The 14,391-nt window shown below is 42.9% G+C and overlaps 4 protein-coding genes across 4 annotated transcripts; 3 read left to right on the forward strand and 1 right to left on the reverse strand.

The window, feature by feature from the left end:
• The first annotated feature begins 1,113 nt into the window (after positions 1-1,113).
• LOC121385763 (baculoviral IAP repeat-containing protein 2-like) lies at positions 1,114-1,903 on the forward strand. The gene has a single exon (XM_041516534.1). It carries the CDS (start codon positions 1,183-1,185, stop codon positions 1,762-1,764), a length of 582 nt encoding a protein of 193 aa, XP_041372468.1. The 5' UTR covers positions 1,114-1,182; the 3' UTR covers positions 1,765-1,903.
• A 9-nt stretch (positions 1,904-1,912) lies between these two features.
• LOC121386076 lies at positions 1,913-3,022 on the forward strand. Its single transcript, XM_041516875.1, has one exon. The coding sequence runs from the start codon at positions 1,913-1,915 to the stop codon at positions 3,020-3,022; it is 1,110 nt and encodes a 369-aa protein (XP_041372809.1).
• A 1,564-nt stretch (positions 3,023-4,586) lies between these two features.
• On the forward strand, positions 4,587-5,888 carry LOC121386077 (uncharacterized protein F54H12.2-like). The gene has a single exon (XM_041516876.1). It carries the CDS (start codon positions 4,587-4,589, stop codon positions 5,886-5,888), a length of 1,302 nt encoding a protein of 433 aa, XP_041372810.1.
• A 6,556-nt stretch (positions 5,889-12,444) lies between these two features.
• Positions 12,445-13,908, reverse strand: LOC121386078 (52 kDa repressor of the inhibitor of the protein kinase-like). Its single transcript, XM_041516877.1, has one exon. The coding sequence runs from the start codon at positions 13,906-13,908 to the stop codon at positions 12,445-12,447; it is 1,464 nt and encodes a 487-aa protein (XP_041372811.1).
• Between the last annotated feature and the right edge of the window lie 483 nt (positions 13,909-14,391).

A 14,391-nucleotide genomic window follows, 5' to 3' on the forward strand; every position in this document is an offset into this window, starting at 1 on the left:
GCAGGTGTGCGACCTTGGTGTAAGTCATAGCCTTGACGTACTTGGTGTGTGACTCATCACCTAGCCTTGACCTATCTAGAGGGCAGTGACTGGCATACCTGATACAGGTAAGCAGCCGTGACTCATATTTTAGCCTTGGCATACTTGGGCCGTTACTGACGTCCTTGGGGGCTGGTCTTGGCCAGGTTCTGACGTCCTTGGACTGACTGATTCAGGTAAGCAGCCGTGACTCATATTTTAGCCTTGGCATATTTGGGCCGGTACTGACGTCCTTGGGGCTGGCCTTGGCCAGGTTCTGACGTCCTTGGACTGACCTTGGACTGCTATTTTAGAATATAAAAAGGGTAGTTTTGTTAGTATCTTCATTCGCTCTCCGAAAAGTCTACAGACAAGATCTACGTCCAGTTTTGCTACAGAAGTATTCACATATTTGCGGCTTATTGTATTTTGAAGAAGAAGATGGCATCGGTACATTCATCAAATTCATCCCAGAGCCATGGCCAGGGTGAAAAATCGAGATGTCAACTAGAAATTGGGCAAAATGTCTACGTCATGGCCCAACCATGGAAGCAAGAACTGTTGATACACATCAGGAAATTCGACAGTGATAAAGGGAAAACTTTCCCCACCAAACGAGGCATCACCCTTACCCTGAAACACTGGGTTGAACTGTCTACGTGTACCGGTCAAATTGATGAAACCATAGCTGCTTTAAAGGAAAGGAAAGAAGAGAAATTGTTTCACCATCTTGGTGCCAACATGTATGTGAGCGTGGACAAAAACATTGCCGGGGTGGACATTCGGCAGTGGTGGTGGTGTGTGGACACAGTGAAGCCATCAAGGAAAGGAATTTTCCTTTCCCTTCAACAATGGAGTAAACTGAAAGACTGTTTCGAAATGATGAGTGACTTTGTACCAGAGCTGAACTCGATTGTACCCTGCGCCATGCAAGACGACCATCAAAACCAGATGGGCTTCCTGCAGTGCAGTTTCTGCAACCCTAACGAGTGTCATCAGTGGTAAACGAGTGTGACAAACATTTTGTTTTGGAGGAACTCAAAAGTATAAAAGAATGGATTTATGATTTACACTTCATTTGCTTTGTGACTGTGTTTGAGAACAGACGTGTTTTATGATTCTGACATTCTTGTGGCTTGTTGCACTCTATCTGGAACGAAGACGATGGCATCGGGATATTCGAGCGACATTAGTAGCAGCAGCAGCAGCAACAGAGACGAAGACGACGTCTTGATCTGCAAGTGTTCCGAAAGTCACACAATTTACTGTAATAGAAATAGAAAAGAGGAGATCATGGATCGAAGTGAAGAGAATGATGATGGTAAAGATGGCGAAATAAAAGAACCTACAGATCGAGCGGGTGCTACCCGTGAACTCCAAACAGATGTTGACTATGAAGATGGTGAAATTAAAGAACCCACAGATCAAACAGACGCTGCCCAAGAATATAGAGCCAATGACTATGAAGAAGACTACTGTTCGAGACATTATCTGTTTTGTCATCGACCCGAAATGAAAGAATTCTATACACGTATGCAGACATTTGGGTGGTGGCCCATACAGTTACGTCAAAAACCGAGGGGACTTGCCAAGGCAGGTTTCTATTACACGGGGGATCACGATGCCGTCGTCTGTTACTGTTGTGGATTACGCGCCTACCGATGGCAGAGAATGGATGATCCAGTGATGGAACATTACAGACTGTCCCCGAGATGTCCCTATGTGAATAACGTATTCAGACATTAGAGTTTATTTCATGATGTAATAACCATGTATGTTTGGCATTTTGTGTACTACATTTTTGTTGTTTAGTAATAAAATTTTGTTTTGTATTTTTTGAATCCGTTGTTTATAAATAGCATGACATTTATGACCTATCAGTCAGTTGAAAACCATGTCTCAGTGGGAACAGTACCTCGAGTCACTTTATTATGATGCAAAGCACCCTGGGAGTTATGCAGGTCCTGTTAAATTATATCAAGCTGTCAAAGCAGAGGGTAAATTTAAAATTCCTCTAGCACATATTAAGAAATGGTTGAAAGGTCAAGATACCTATACCATGACACATCAAGTGAGACGAAAGTTTCCACGTAATACCTATGTTGTGGAAGGTATAGATAGTCACTGGCAATCTGACCTGATGGACATGGTCAGTTTGGCTAAATATAATGACGGGGTGAGATACGTTATGGTGATCATTGACCTGTTCTCCAGGTATGTGTGGGTTATACCACTCAAATCAAAAACAGGGAAAGATGTAGTAGATGCTTTGACAGAATTCTGGAAATCAGAGTCCAGAAAACCCAAACTGTTTCAGTCTGATTCGGGATCAGAATACAAGAACCACAGGGTCAAAGCATTGTTGAAGTCACATGACATAACGCAGCTGTTTACTCTCAATGAAACCAAAGCGAGTTATGCAGAACGGGTCATTAAAACCATCAAAATGCGTCTGTATCGCTACATGTTAAAAAACTTTACTTACAAGTATATGGATGCTCTAGAGAATGTCGTCCATAGCTATAACCATACCAAACATCGAATGTTAGGTCAAACACCAGCCAGTGTCAACCAAACGAATGAAGAAGAGGTCCGCTTGTCTCAGTACCTGATCAAACCTAAAAAGGCAATCCACAAAAAGACAAAGTTTACCTTTGACATTGGTGACAAAGTACGAGTCAGTCATCTTCGCGGTACATTTGACCGGGAATACCAAGAAAAATGGTCTGGCGAAATATTTACCATTGAAAGGAGATACTGGTCTCAAAGCCATGACTTGTACAAATTAAAGGACTGGGGTGGCGATCCCATTGAAGGGACATTCTATGCAGCTGAACTTCAAAAGGTGACTGAGAATCCGGATCAATTGTATCGTATCCAAGACATTGTAAAAAGGAGAACTCGGAACAAACAGAAAGAAGTGCTGGTGAAATGGCTTCACTGGCCTAAGAAGTACAATTCGTGGATTCCAGAAGCAGACGTTGTTCGATATCAGACAGTATAAAAGGCCTCAGCACATGTTTGACTTTTCATTAGCATGGAAGAAATTGTAGAGACGCAACCTTTGTCAAGAAGTCAGTCGGGTGATACCTGGACATTGTTTGGTAAACGTGTGGCCAAATCGGAAACCGTTTTTTTCTCTCAGATCATCATCATATACGTAGTGGTGATTACATGTATCATCAACTTATCTCTCAATCGAGGTAATTCTAACTTGTGGACAGCACTACTCAGCAGTAGCTTGGGTTATCTGCTGCCAAATCCCAAGATCAAAACTAATAAGCACCATGGATAAGTACATTACCATTCGAAGTACAGACAGCACGTCTTACTTTCCTGACAACACACACTGGTCTTTTAGAGTCAATCTATATGACAGACTACATCTCGGTAAAAAGTGGGTGGTAGCAGCCACCGAAATCACCATTCAGAACTGGGAAGTTTCGAGAAAATCAGACTGTCGTGACATCTACATGTGTTCCAACATCTGCCACAGCTCAGACGTTGGAGAAAGAAAGGAGCCTCTTTTGAGACGCATCTGTTTGATGGGGAATAAAAAGGAAAGGTCATTTGTGTTTCCACAATATCATTACATACCCCTGAGACTGGAAGATCTGCAGATCGTGGACATCTATATACAGGACGCAGATGGCAATCCAGCTTCATTTATCACGGGACCAGTGACAGTGACACTTCACGTGAAACCACAGCCTTTTTGGTTTTAAGACATGGACCAATACGTGTTGAAACATTACAATTATTTAAAAATGATGACGAACATTCACGATTATCAGATGACTCTGGGATTACTGAATGAAATGAATGCAGAACAAATGTTGGCCTTGGTGGCGATTGTTCAAGGGTTGCTGGATGGACGTATTCACGTCACAGCAGGACAGAAACGTCGATTTTTACAGTCTAACAACGAGTATCTGAACATGTTAAAAATGCTGGTATCACCTGCCGTGATGAATAGAACTAGAAAACGTATATTGAAACAGAACACCCCTTTGTTAGCCTTCATTTTGGACGACAGTCACTTGGATCAGATGAAAGCAAAAACCGTATGGTCAGTGGTCACGGACCGCTGGAGATATGCAGGATCTCTATAAATAGGATGTCTGTCAAAAACCATCATCATTTGAGATAGAACCTACAGAGGAGCAACATGTCAGACCAATACAAGCTATATGTTCCAAACGTGGACAAGTGGACCCGTTTCTACAAGCTGCAGGCACAAGGCAAACTTCAGCCTCACTTCGAAATTCAACGTGGTGGAAAGAGTCAGATCATGTACAGTGTGGATCGATGCCTAGAACTCTACGACCCCACATGGAAAAAAGAAAAAGAAGAACAGAACAAACCCCCGGCACCCAGTGTTGTCATGGTCTCCCCAACGCAACAAGTAGTAGAACAAGCTAAGGCCGAACAGAAACGTCTTCTGAAAAGTATAAAAGGGAAAGCAACACCACGACCAGTCAGTTCACCAAGAAAGCGCAAAGGAGACACAACGAGCAGATGCAATCAGAAAAAGCAGAAGACAGATCGCTTTAGTAAAAAGAAGTAAGATGGCTTCCTATATGAATAAAGCTGAAGTAGAGGCCCATGCCGAAGAATTATCTATTTTTGAACTTCCACGTACATTCACTTCTGTGGAAAAAATCTATTACGAAGATACGAGACCCACATCTCAGATCACCACAGAAAACAGTCCTGTGGAGTTTAACGTGTATGGACAAGGCATCGATTACATCGACCTGAAACGTACCAAACTACACGTGAAAGCCAAAATTACCAAAGCCGATGGCAGCATTTTGACAAAAGATGAAAAGGTGGGACCCGTCAATCTATGGCTCCAGAGTTTGTGGTCTCAAGTGGACCTGACCCTCAATGGAAAACTCATCACCACCTCGACCAATCTGTATCCATACAAGAGCTATCTTAAAGTGTTGTTGAATGGCACATCCACGGCTAAGGAATCATCTCTGCAATCCCAACTGTACTACAAAGATGATGCACAAGACATAGACAGCTCAGATCCTATAACAGGCATCAATTCGGGACTCATTAACAGAGGTGCTTTTTGTGAAACCAGTCACACCGTGGATATGGAAGGACCGCTGTATGAAGACTTTTTCGACATCAAACGTTATCTCATCAATGGCATCAATCTACAGATCAAACTGTTCCGGACCAGGCCTTCCTTCAGTTTGTTGTCAGGAGAAGATAATCCTGATTACAAAGTCAAGATCCAAGATGTGTATCTCAGAGTCTGCAAAGTGAGGCCAAACACAGCCATCATTACGGCCCACGCCAAAACACTGCAGGACACTGAAGCCATATATCCTTTCACGAGGAGTGACATCAAAGTGGCCTCCATACCCAAGGGACAACTCAGTTTCCATTGGGATCACTTGTTTCAAAACAAATGTCCCAACAAAGTTGTGGTGGCACTGGTCTCTGCCGAAGCAGTGAATGGCAGTTACTCCAAAAATCCATTTAATTTTGCCATGTACGATCTGGACACGATTGCCTTGTATGTGAATGGTGAATCCTTACCGGCTCAACCACTACACGTGGGTAACAAGCAGTACATCTCGGCCTACAACAACTTGTTCGAAGGAAGAGAATCCATAGGACTGGACGTGTCTAGAGAGGATTTTACAAGTGGATATGCTCTGTATCAATTCACCTTGGAACCTTACCACTTGAAGGACGGATACCTGGATCTTATAAAAAGGGGTAATCTACGACTGGACTTACAGTTTAAAAAAGCATTACCAGAAACAGTCAACTGTTTGATCTACTCAGAAGACAACCTTATGCTTCAAATCGACGGAGCCAGGAACATCTTGTATGCAGAACCATGAACACCTTACAGTTGGAATGTGCTCTGAACGCCGATCCAGTCACGAGACATGTCAGAGTCTATGCTGCAGACGAACTTCCACGGCACCGACTGACCCGTTTTCCACGAGGATTCATTGTCAATACAGAACCCTCGACGATGAGAGGACGACACTGGGTGGCCCTATGGTTAGACAGTGCTAACCATGGAGAATTCTTTGACAGTTTTGGAAAGCCTCCAGAATATTACCAGAGACAGTTTCGAGCCTTTTTGCAGAGAAACAGTGTATGCACCCATTACAATAACAGGGTGCTTCAAGACGCCAACAGCAACTCGTGTGGACTTTTTGCTTTGTTTTACGTTGCTATGAAATCGACGGGATCCTTGCTCAGAGACATTCAAAATTATTTTTGTTCAGATACTAGAGTCAACGAAGCCATCGTGTATCAGTTTGCCTTAACTTATTTTAATCATTGTACATTATAGTTTTTACCCTTAAGGCCTATCGGTGTAACCCAATGTGTGTCCATTTTATATATGTGTAGTTGTCTCTAGAGAGACCAGAGATTGTAATTAGAAATAAATGAAAAACAACCCAAAATTTCGCTAGCCCACACAAGTCCCGCTCGAATCGATGGACGGTTGGGAGGTATGGCACTGCGTTCTGTTTTTACTACATACACAACATAACAACTAATACATTTTTCAAATCATTTATTTGCTCCCGTTTCAAACCAGTGGAGATAAGGGTTAAGGAGCAGACCTCTATTCCACTTTACAATGATTTCCATTTAAATTGTTTTTTGTTCTTTCGTTGTGGTATTCCTGGTGGCCGCTTCTGTATGCTTGCTTCCATCTTTATTGATTTCTCAGGGTTCAGCATCTTCTTTGGGTCCATTGTCTTCACATCAGCCACGGGTTTGGATACAATGGGAGGTGTTTGCCCTTTTCCATCTTGAATTTGTTTGGGTTGTGTTGCACCCATCACTTGTCCTTTTAATAGTTGTATATATTTTTCTTCAGGCACCAGAATGTGTTTGGCCACGTGTTGCATCATGCAGTTTTTAAAAGGGGCGCCACACTCTGTAGCACGAGCACGATGATACCAGCTCTTAACACTTGTTTCTTCTTCTTGATAGAAACTGACTTGTCACCCAACACACGTAATACTTTTTTGTGTTTCTTCAACTTTTCAAACGCCTGTTTAGAGAGTGGAACGTCACTGTGCAATATGTTGGCAATGATGAATGTCAGGGTTTTCAACTGATCCTTGGTTATATGTTTCAACAGCAGACTTTTCTGTTTTGTCGATTTACCAGACAGCAAGAACTGTAAGAACATCAGGTTCTCCTTGATGACTTGAGACATTTTGACGTGGCTTTGAAAATACAGTGCTATTTATACTCTCGGGACGTAGACGATGGAGTCTTCATTGGGAAATATCCGAGTTCTCAGTCTCAGCTTATCATCACCATGGGGCGACATGTCCACCACCAAATAATTAAAAGGGGTCTTCATGGCATCCCTGTACGCTTCTACCAAAACACCAGCATGGCCAGGAAACAACTGACGGCCCAGCGTCATGATCTGTGATGTATCTCTCACATTTTTAAAGAGGACAAGATACCAGGTGTTGAGAGCAATGGTTCTGGCAGACTTTCCCTGTCCATAGAGGTTTTGGGTAATGAATACAACACTCAATCTTCTGTGATGACATCCTTGTGTAAACAGTAGCTCTATGTCTTTGTGTTCTAGTACGTGATTCATCAAGTCATCCAAAATGATAAGTCCATGTTGTCCGTCGGCAAATTCTTCTATTTCTGTCTGTGTGGGTAACCCCGAATGAAACATTAGGTTAGCTACAGTCTTTTCCATTTCGTCATAAAGTGTCTGGTACACGCCATAGCAATACATGATTTTCTTTGGAGGGTCTTTGACGTACATGCCATTCAGGTTCTTCAGGAGTCTGTATACCCACTGAGTCTTACCAGCACCCGTTGGGCCTGATACACACATACTGGAGCAAGGTTCAAATGGTGCCAAACTCTGTGTTTCCCACCAAGGACGTGTGGGATCCACCACTGCTTCGGGACTCCATGAAATGGCACTCTTGGGTAACATGGGTTTCACTGCTTCGAATGTCTCCTTTCTCAACCATGATACTCTGTTTTCCAAATTGTGTACTTGAGACAGATGGTTAGGAAGTCTCAACAAACTCTTGGCCAGGCATCCAGGAACGGGACAATCTTTTCTGACACGACCCATAGCAACAAATATATCTATTAAAATAAACTACTTTGCAAATCACAACTACTTTTATAGATGTGGCCCTGAGTGGCCCTGGCGTGGCCCTGTGTGGCCCTGACGTGGCCCTGTGTGGCCCTGACGTGGCCCTGTGTGGCCCTGATGTGGCCCTGACGTGGCCCTGATGTGGCCCTGACGTGGCCCTGAGTGGCCCTGATGTGGCCCTGACGTGGCCCTGACGTGGCCCTGACGTGGCCCTGATGTGGCCCTGATGTGGCCCTGAGTGGCCCTGATGTGGCCCTGATGTGGCCCTGAGTGGCCCTGAGTGGCCCTGACGTGGCCCTGATGTGGCCCTGATGTGGCCCTGATGTGGCCCTGATGTGGCCCTGATGTGGCCCTGATGTGGCCCTGATGTGGCCCTGACGTGGCCCTGAGTGGCCCTGACGTGGCCCTGACGTGGCCCTGATGTGGCCCTGATGTGAGTGGCCTGATGTGGCCCTGATGTGTGGCCCTGATGTGGCCCTGAGTGGCCCTGATGTGGCCCTGAGTGGCCCTGATGTGGCCCTGATGTGGCCCTGACGTGGCCCTGACGTGGCCCTGACGTGGCCCTGATGTGGCCCTGTGTGGCCCTGACGTGGCCCTGTGTGGCCCTGATGTGACTCTGACGTGGCCCTTTAACATCTAAATGTGTCCTATGATATTTCTCTCCTGTTTGCCAGAGATATAAAAGTCCCTGTTGCCCCTTGTTTACCACGTGGAGGTCGGAGAGATTCAAACAAGATATACCAAATTTGATGTTTTTATAGAGAATGTAGTGGAGGGAAAATACCAAGTTTGATGTTTCATACTGAGTTTGATTTTGGGGAACAAGTTTGATGAACTATACCTATGAATATTAATATTTTTAAATCCAAAACATTCATTTGCAGCTTCCCCCCTTAAACACAACTTGTTTGTGTCCAAGAGGTGAGTGGAGAGTGGGATAATGCATGGAGAATTTAGATTACTTCTACACAAATTTTGAATCGCCGGCCAAAACAAAAAGGAGTATTTACTCCATAAATCACAAATGTATCAGACTATTTAAAAAAAAAATACAAAAGTAAATTTGAACTGCACTCAAACAAAGTCTGATAAAAAAAAAAAAAAAGTTACCGTGTGGAGACTAATACCAAGTTTGATTTTGGGAGATAAATACCAAGTTTGATGTTACATAATTTGAAATGGAGGAAAAATACCAAGTTTGATGTTTCATACCGAATTTGATGATTCATACAGAACTTTAATAGCCATAAGGAAGAGTGTCCAAATTATCTTGAATGACACGTTTGGTGTACACTATCTTGTACCTTTTCTCTTCCACTTTGTTGTAAATTTTTCTCTTCCGTTTTTCTCGTGAAATTTTGGATGGGTTCGTCACGGTAAGGATAGCATCTCTGGTGGGTGACAAGACTATCTCGCGGATAGCTTCAAAGTTGATGAGCTGTGCATCAACTATTTTTGCCAATTCCGTTTGATTGTGAATTTCACGAATTCTGCGATTTTGATTGCGGTGTAGCAATAGATTGGGAACGAGAACGGTGTCGTCCAAATTTGGTATGATGTTATTTATGAATTTCATTTAAGTGGGATACTAAATTATCAGGTGGGATACCAGCTTTTGAATTGTTAGTATCCAACTGGGATACTGCCCAAAACTTTTAATCTCGAACACTGAGGGCTTGGTTGTGCCAGCTAATACGTTTACGTCAAAACAAAATAAAAACACAACTTACACTTAACGTAACTGCAAATGTTGTCAGATGTTTATCGTGTAGCACTCAATACCGAGTTGAACCCAGCAGCAGTCACTTTTAGCATTCACACACACCCGGGGGTATCAGGTCGTTTCGCCCTTATTCCCGATCGCCCCGTGTCGTTTCGCCCTATATACAGGGTCGTTTCGCCCTCATGTTTATGTTTGTGAATGATGAATAAATTTGTTTACGTGACTCTAGTTGCAAATCAGATATAGGTTATCAATTTGTAACCCTTTATCAACCATAAACACCATTTATATGTATATGTTATTATGTGCAATATTTGAAAGAACCCCTCCCCTCACACCATCCCAGTTCCTACGGGCCTGATGTATATTATATTAATAAGTACAAAGATTAGTTATAAAGTGCTTTGGTGTGTGTGGGAGGGAGGGGGCGCTTTTTAGCAAATTTGCGAAATTGGCCTCTGTAATATCCATTGACGTGTCATGTTTACATCTATGCTGAAGAATATTTATGATAAAATATTAAAAGGTCAATTTGCTTCAGTTTACATTTAAATGCATGCAGTTTTCTGCTGTGCCATTTTGGTTTTTTATGGAATACTCTTCAAGAGGGGTGAAAGACTCTAAAATATTAATATAAAATCAATGCCGACAATAACCGACAACAACCGATAAATACCGACAACGGCATCAGAATTACCGTCAACAAAAAGTTAAAGTTTCTGTTTTAAGAACACCACTAGAGCACAATGATTTTTTTATCATCGGCTATTGGATGGCAAACATTTGGTAATTTTGAGAGGAAACTCGCTACATTTTTCATTGGAACTTGGAAAATTGTTTTACGTGCACATTCAGAGCAAGCTGTTGTAGCGCACGCCTGTCCTGGGCACAGGTACCGGCCTTAGCCGATTCTTCCGTCCAGGACAGGAAAGGGTTGGGGTGGGTGAAGGAGGGACCGCCTGCACTGGCAGGTGCAAGGGAGCACCAGCAGTCCGACCGTAGCCGGTAACAGCCGGAAGGTGGTATGGTGCTATGTAATTTGGAATCTCCCGTACGATTAAGCCAAAGGGAAATGGGTGCGCATTTTGATGAAGGAAATTTGTCGCAATTTTGATGGTCGTTCTAAAGAATAAAAGGTAAGGAGGTACGTATAGTTTTGAATTTTAGTAGGCCGAGAGTAGCTCGTTAATTAAGACCTGCGGATGATGAGGTGTCTCCCTAGGTTGCCCGTAGAAAGGGCCTGGGCCCATATTTTCGAAGCAGTCTTAGCCTACGAAATCGTAAAATTATCGTAAGCTATGACGTCACTATGGCGTGTGCTGTAGTGACGTCACACCCTACGATGGTTTTACTATTTCGTAGCACTAAGAGAGCTTCGAAAATATGGGCCCTGATCTCTTCCGATCGTGGCATGACAACCCAGGGGAGATTCGACGCAATATTTTTCATTAGTAGCAAGGGATCTTTTATATGCACCATCCCACAGACAGGATAGCACATAGGCTACATTAAAGGCATTTGATGTAGGCCTACCAGTCGTGGTGCACTAACTGAAACTACTGCCAACAAACTCAGAATTACTATGCAGCATCACAGTTGATGATGAAACACATTTTCTTATTTTTATTTGACTTGACCTCGAAATATGAAGACACATTTTTTATTACAAACTCATAGATGCGTTGTCCGCATTTCAATCAATGTACAGTTATGTAAAATTCTAAGCAGTGCCGTATTAACCCATGGCAGGGCCCTTGGGCTTCGAGCTTCTTTGGGCCCCTCGACAATGTGTAAACATTTAACACTAAAAGAAAGAAAAAGGTTGCATGGGCCCCTGCTTTTGGTGGGCCCCTAGGCTTCAGCCTAGTCAGCCTTATGGATAATGCGGCACTGATGCTAAGGTATATTATCAACTGCCCTGCTGCGAGTGCGAATAATTTTTACATGCTCATATCAAGCCCGTAGCCAGGATTTTTTAACGGGGTTCTTTTTGGTATTAAAAGGGCACTTGCCAGCGTATCGTGCAACACTTGGCTGGGGGCTGCCTAGGGCCCCCGGTGGTGTCCAGGGCCAAAGCCCCTGGTGGGGGTTAAGGGGTTGAAGCCCCCGCATTTTTGACAATTACAGGCCTTATTTAATTGATTTCATAGGCCAATAAATATATAAAAAACAGGCAATTAGTTGAGATTTTTTTAATAACAATAGAGAAAAACCATGGGTCATGCACCTATAATCCTAGTATGATATAAACTCCAAAGGGATACAACCAACCATGAACAAAAATGGCTTGCATTACTTTGGATTTTGTACCATACTGTAATTTCTTAAGACAGAATCAGTAAAATAAAGAACTTTGAAACAGATTTGTATGTCTTGTTATTAAGCATGGATAATGCTAGTAAACTGCATTCTTCTAGGTTGTTTCCTACAAAATATGTCAATTACACTACTGGTTGGAATTTCTGTGTCATAATGTATGTGCATCATTGCAAGGGAGGTTAGCCGATCCTGACCCATGCTGCACCGCATGTAGTTATTGAGCCTTCTCGTGGCACTGAAGCTACGTTCACAAATGCAGGATGTCACAGGAATGACACAGGCGATCTTGAGAAGAATAAAAAATATTTGGAAATTGCACTTCATTACACTGCTTAAGCGCATCTGCACAGTTGTTGGGAATTTGTGCAGAATCTGGCAACTTCTTAAATTTCATTTGCCAACCGATTAATTCTTCTTCCAGAACTTCTGGGCAAGGCAAGTCATCGTCATACAACTCGGCACAAGCTTTGATGTCCTCGTAGCCGATATCCTTCGTTAGAAACACACTTGGAACAAGTGCCAATAACTTTGAGGCCTTCTTAGAAACATCGGAGAATTGGCTATCAAGTTCTGCAATGATATGATCGATAAATGGAATTGCAGTATTCCTTAGATAGTACTGCAAAGGGCTACTTGACACGGCATTGTCACGGTGCATCTGATTTTTCGCAACCCGTGGTACTGTTGGTTCAGTGCCAACTGAAGCAGCTACAGAAACAGCATGCTGGTACACTCCTTCAAAGTAGCTGTCGAAATAATTTCTTATTTCCTTGTACTCTTCCTTTACTCCATCGATCATCGAAACAGCACTTACAATATCACTTGCTTCTTTTTGTAGAAGAACAGTAACGCCATGCAATCGAGATAAGAGTTTGTAAACGGTCGTAAATGTAACGATGAATTGAAAATCACACAGGGAATTGAGAAGAGATGATGCCCTGGCCTTGCTGTTTCTGTCCCAGTTACCATTCTGAGCCAAATCTGCATCGAAACCTTCATCGTTATGCAGACCATGAGCGATAACTTCCAAACATTTCACTATGTAGATATATGCCTGGTAGAAGTGCTGGTACGCTCGGTGTCGTTCTGCCCATCTCGTCTTGCAGAGGTCTAGCAGAGACTTCCTTCTTGATGTATCATGGGGATTGCAAGTCCGAATGATGCTCGATAGGAGGGCCTCGCACTTAGGACTGCTGTTGAAGAATAATGATGTCTCCTTTAACTTGTCCAACATGTTCCTTACTGGTGTTAATGCAGAGGCGTGTGCCAGGACTAGATTAAGGCAGTGACTGCTACAGTGTGTATAAACTGCTAATGGGGCTTCTTTGCGTATTCTTGCTTGAACGCCAACAGTGTTGCTAGACATCGATGCGGCACCATCATAACCTTGTCCTCTTAGGTTTTCGACAGGTAGGCCTGCGTTCCTTAATGTTGTTAACAGTGTACATGCCAAGGCTTTTCCAGTAATTCTGATCACAGAGACAAATCCCAAGAATTCTACACAGACATTATTTTCATTGTCAACAAACCTGAGGCATATCGATAACTGTTCTTTGTTGTGTGCTGTTACCTCATCAGCCATAATGGAATAGATGTTAGCTTGTCTAACTTCATCAATAAGTTTTGCTTGTAGGATGTCTTCACCAATTATGTTTATCAACTGATTCTGAATGTCGGGAGATATGTATTTACCATTCTTTTGCCTTTGCATCCTTAAGATGATGGTTTAGAACTTCATTGTCTCTACTCATTAGCTTAAGTATTGCCAGAAAATTTCCCGGGTTTCCTGACTGGTCATCTGCTTCTGCCTCTCCCCTTAAGGCAATACACTGCCTCCCACAAAAGACAATTGCCTCAACAATACATGACAATATTTCTCGGTTTTCACGTATCATCTCCATTTTCTTCTTCTCCAGAAGTACTGGTACCGCTCTATCTGTATGCAGTAAATTCTCTTGAACTATTTCAGAATCAGTAATAGCACTAATGTGTGATTTTGAAGTCGCATGATCCTTGAAAACATGAGAACATCGTGTCCATTTGGTGAATGGCAGATTTACAAGGGAGCCTCTACTGCTATGGTCCTTTGTAAAGAGGGCACAGTAAATACAGAAGACACCATCAAGCCTTGCACTATAGACAATCCATGGGTACTTTTCAATCCAAGAATACTTAAAAGAACGATTACAGCCAT

The sequence above is a fragment of the Gigantopelta aegis genome, chromosome 12 (assembly GCF_016097555.1).
Source record: "Gigantopelta aegis isolate Gae_Host chromosome 12, Gae_host_genome, whole genome shotgun sequence".
Taxonomy (NCBI): domain Eukaryota; kingdom Metazoa; phylum Mollusca; class Gastropoda; order Neomphalida; family Peltospiridae; genus Gigantopelta; species Gigantopelta aegis.

Excerpts from the sequence above, each read along its gene's own strand:
- LOC121385763 (XM_041516534.1), top strand. The coding sequence starts at position 1,183 with ATGGCATCGGGATATTCGAGCGACATTAGTAGCAGCAGCAGCAGCAAC.
- LOC121386076 (XM_041516875.1), top strand. The coding sequence starts at position 1,913 with ATGTCTCAGTGGGAACAGTACCTCGAGTCACTTTATTATGATGCAAAG.
- LOC121386077 (XM_041516876.1), top strand. The coding sequence starts at position 4,587 with ATGGCTTCCTATATGAATAAAGCTGAAGTAGAGGCCCATGCCGAAGAA.
- LOC121386078 (XM_041516877.1), bottom strand. The coding sequence starts at position 13,908 with ATGCAAAGGCAAAAGAATGGTAAATACATATCTCCCGACATTCAGAAT.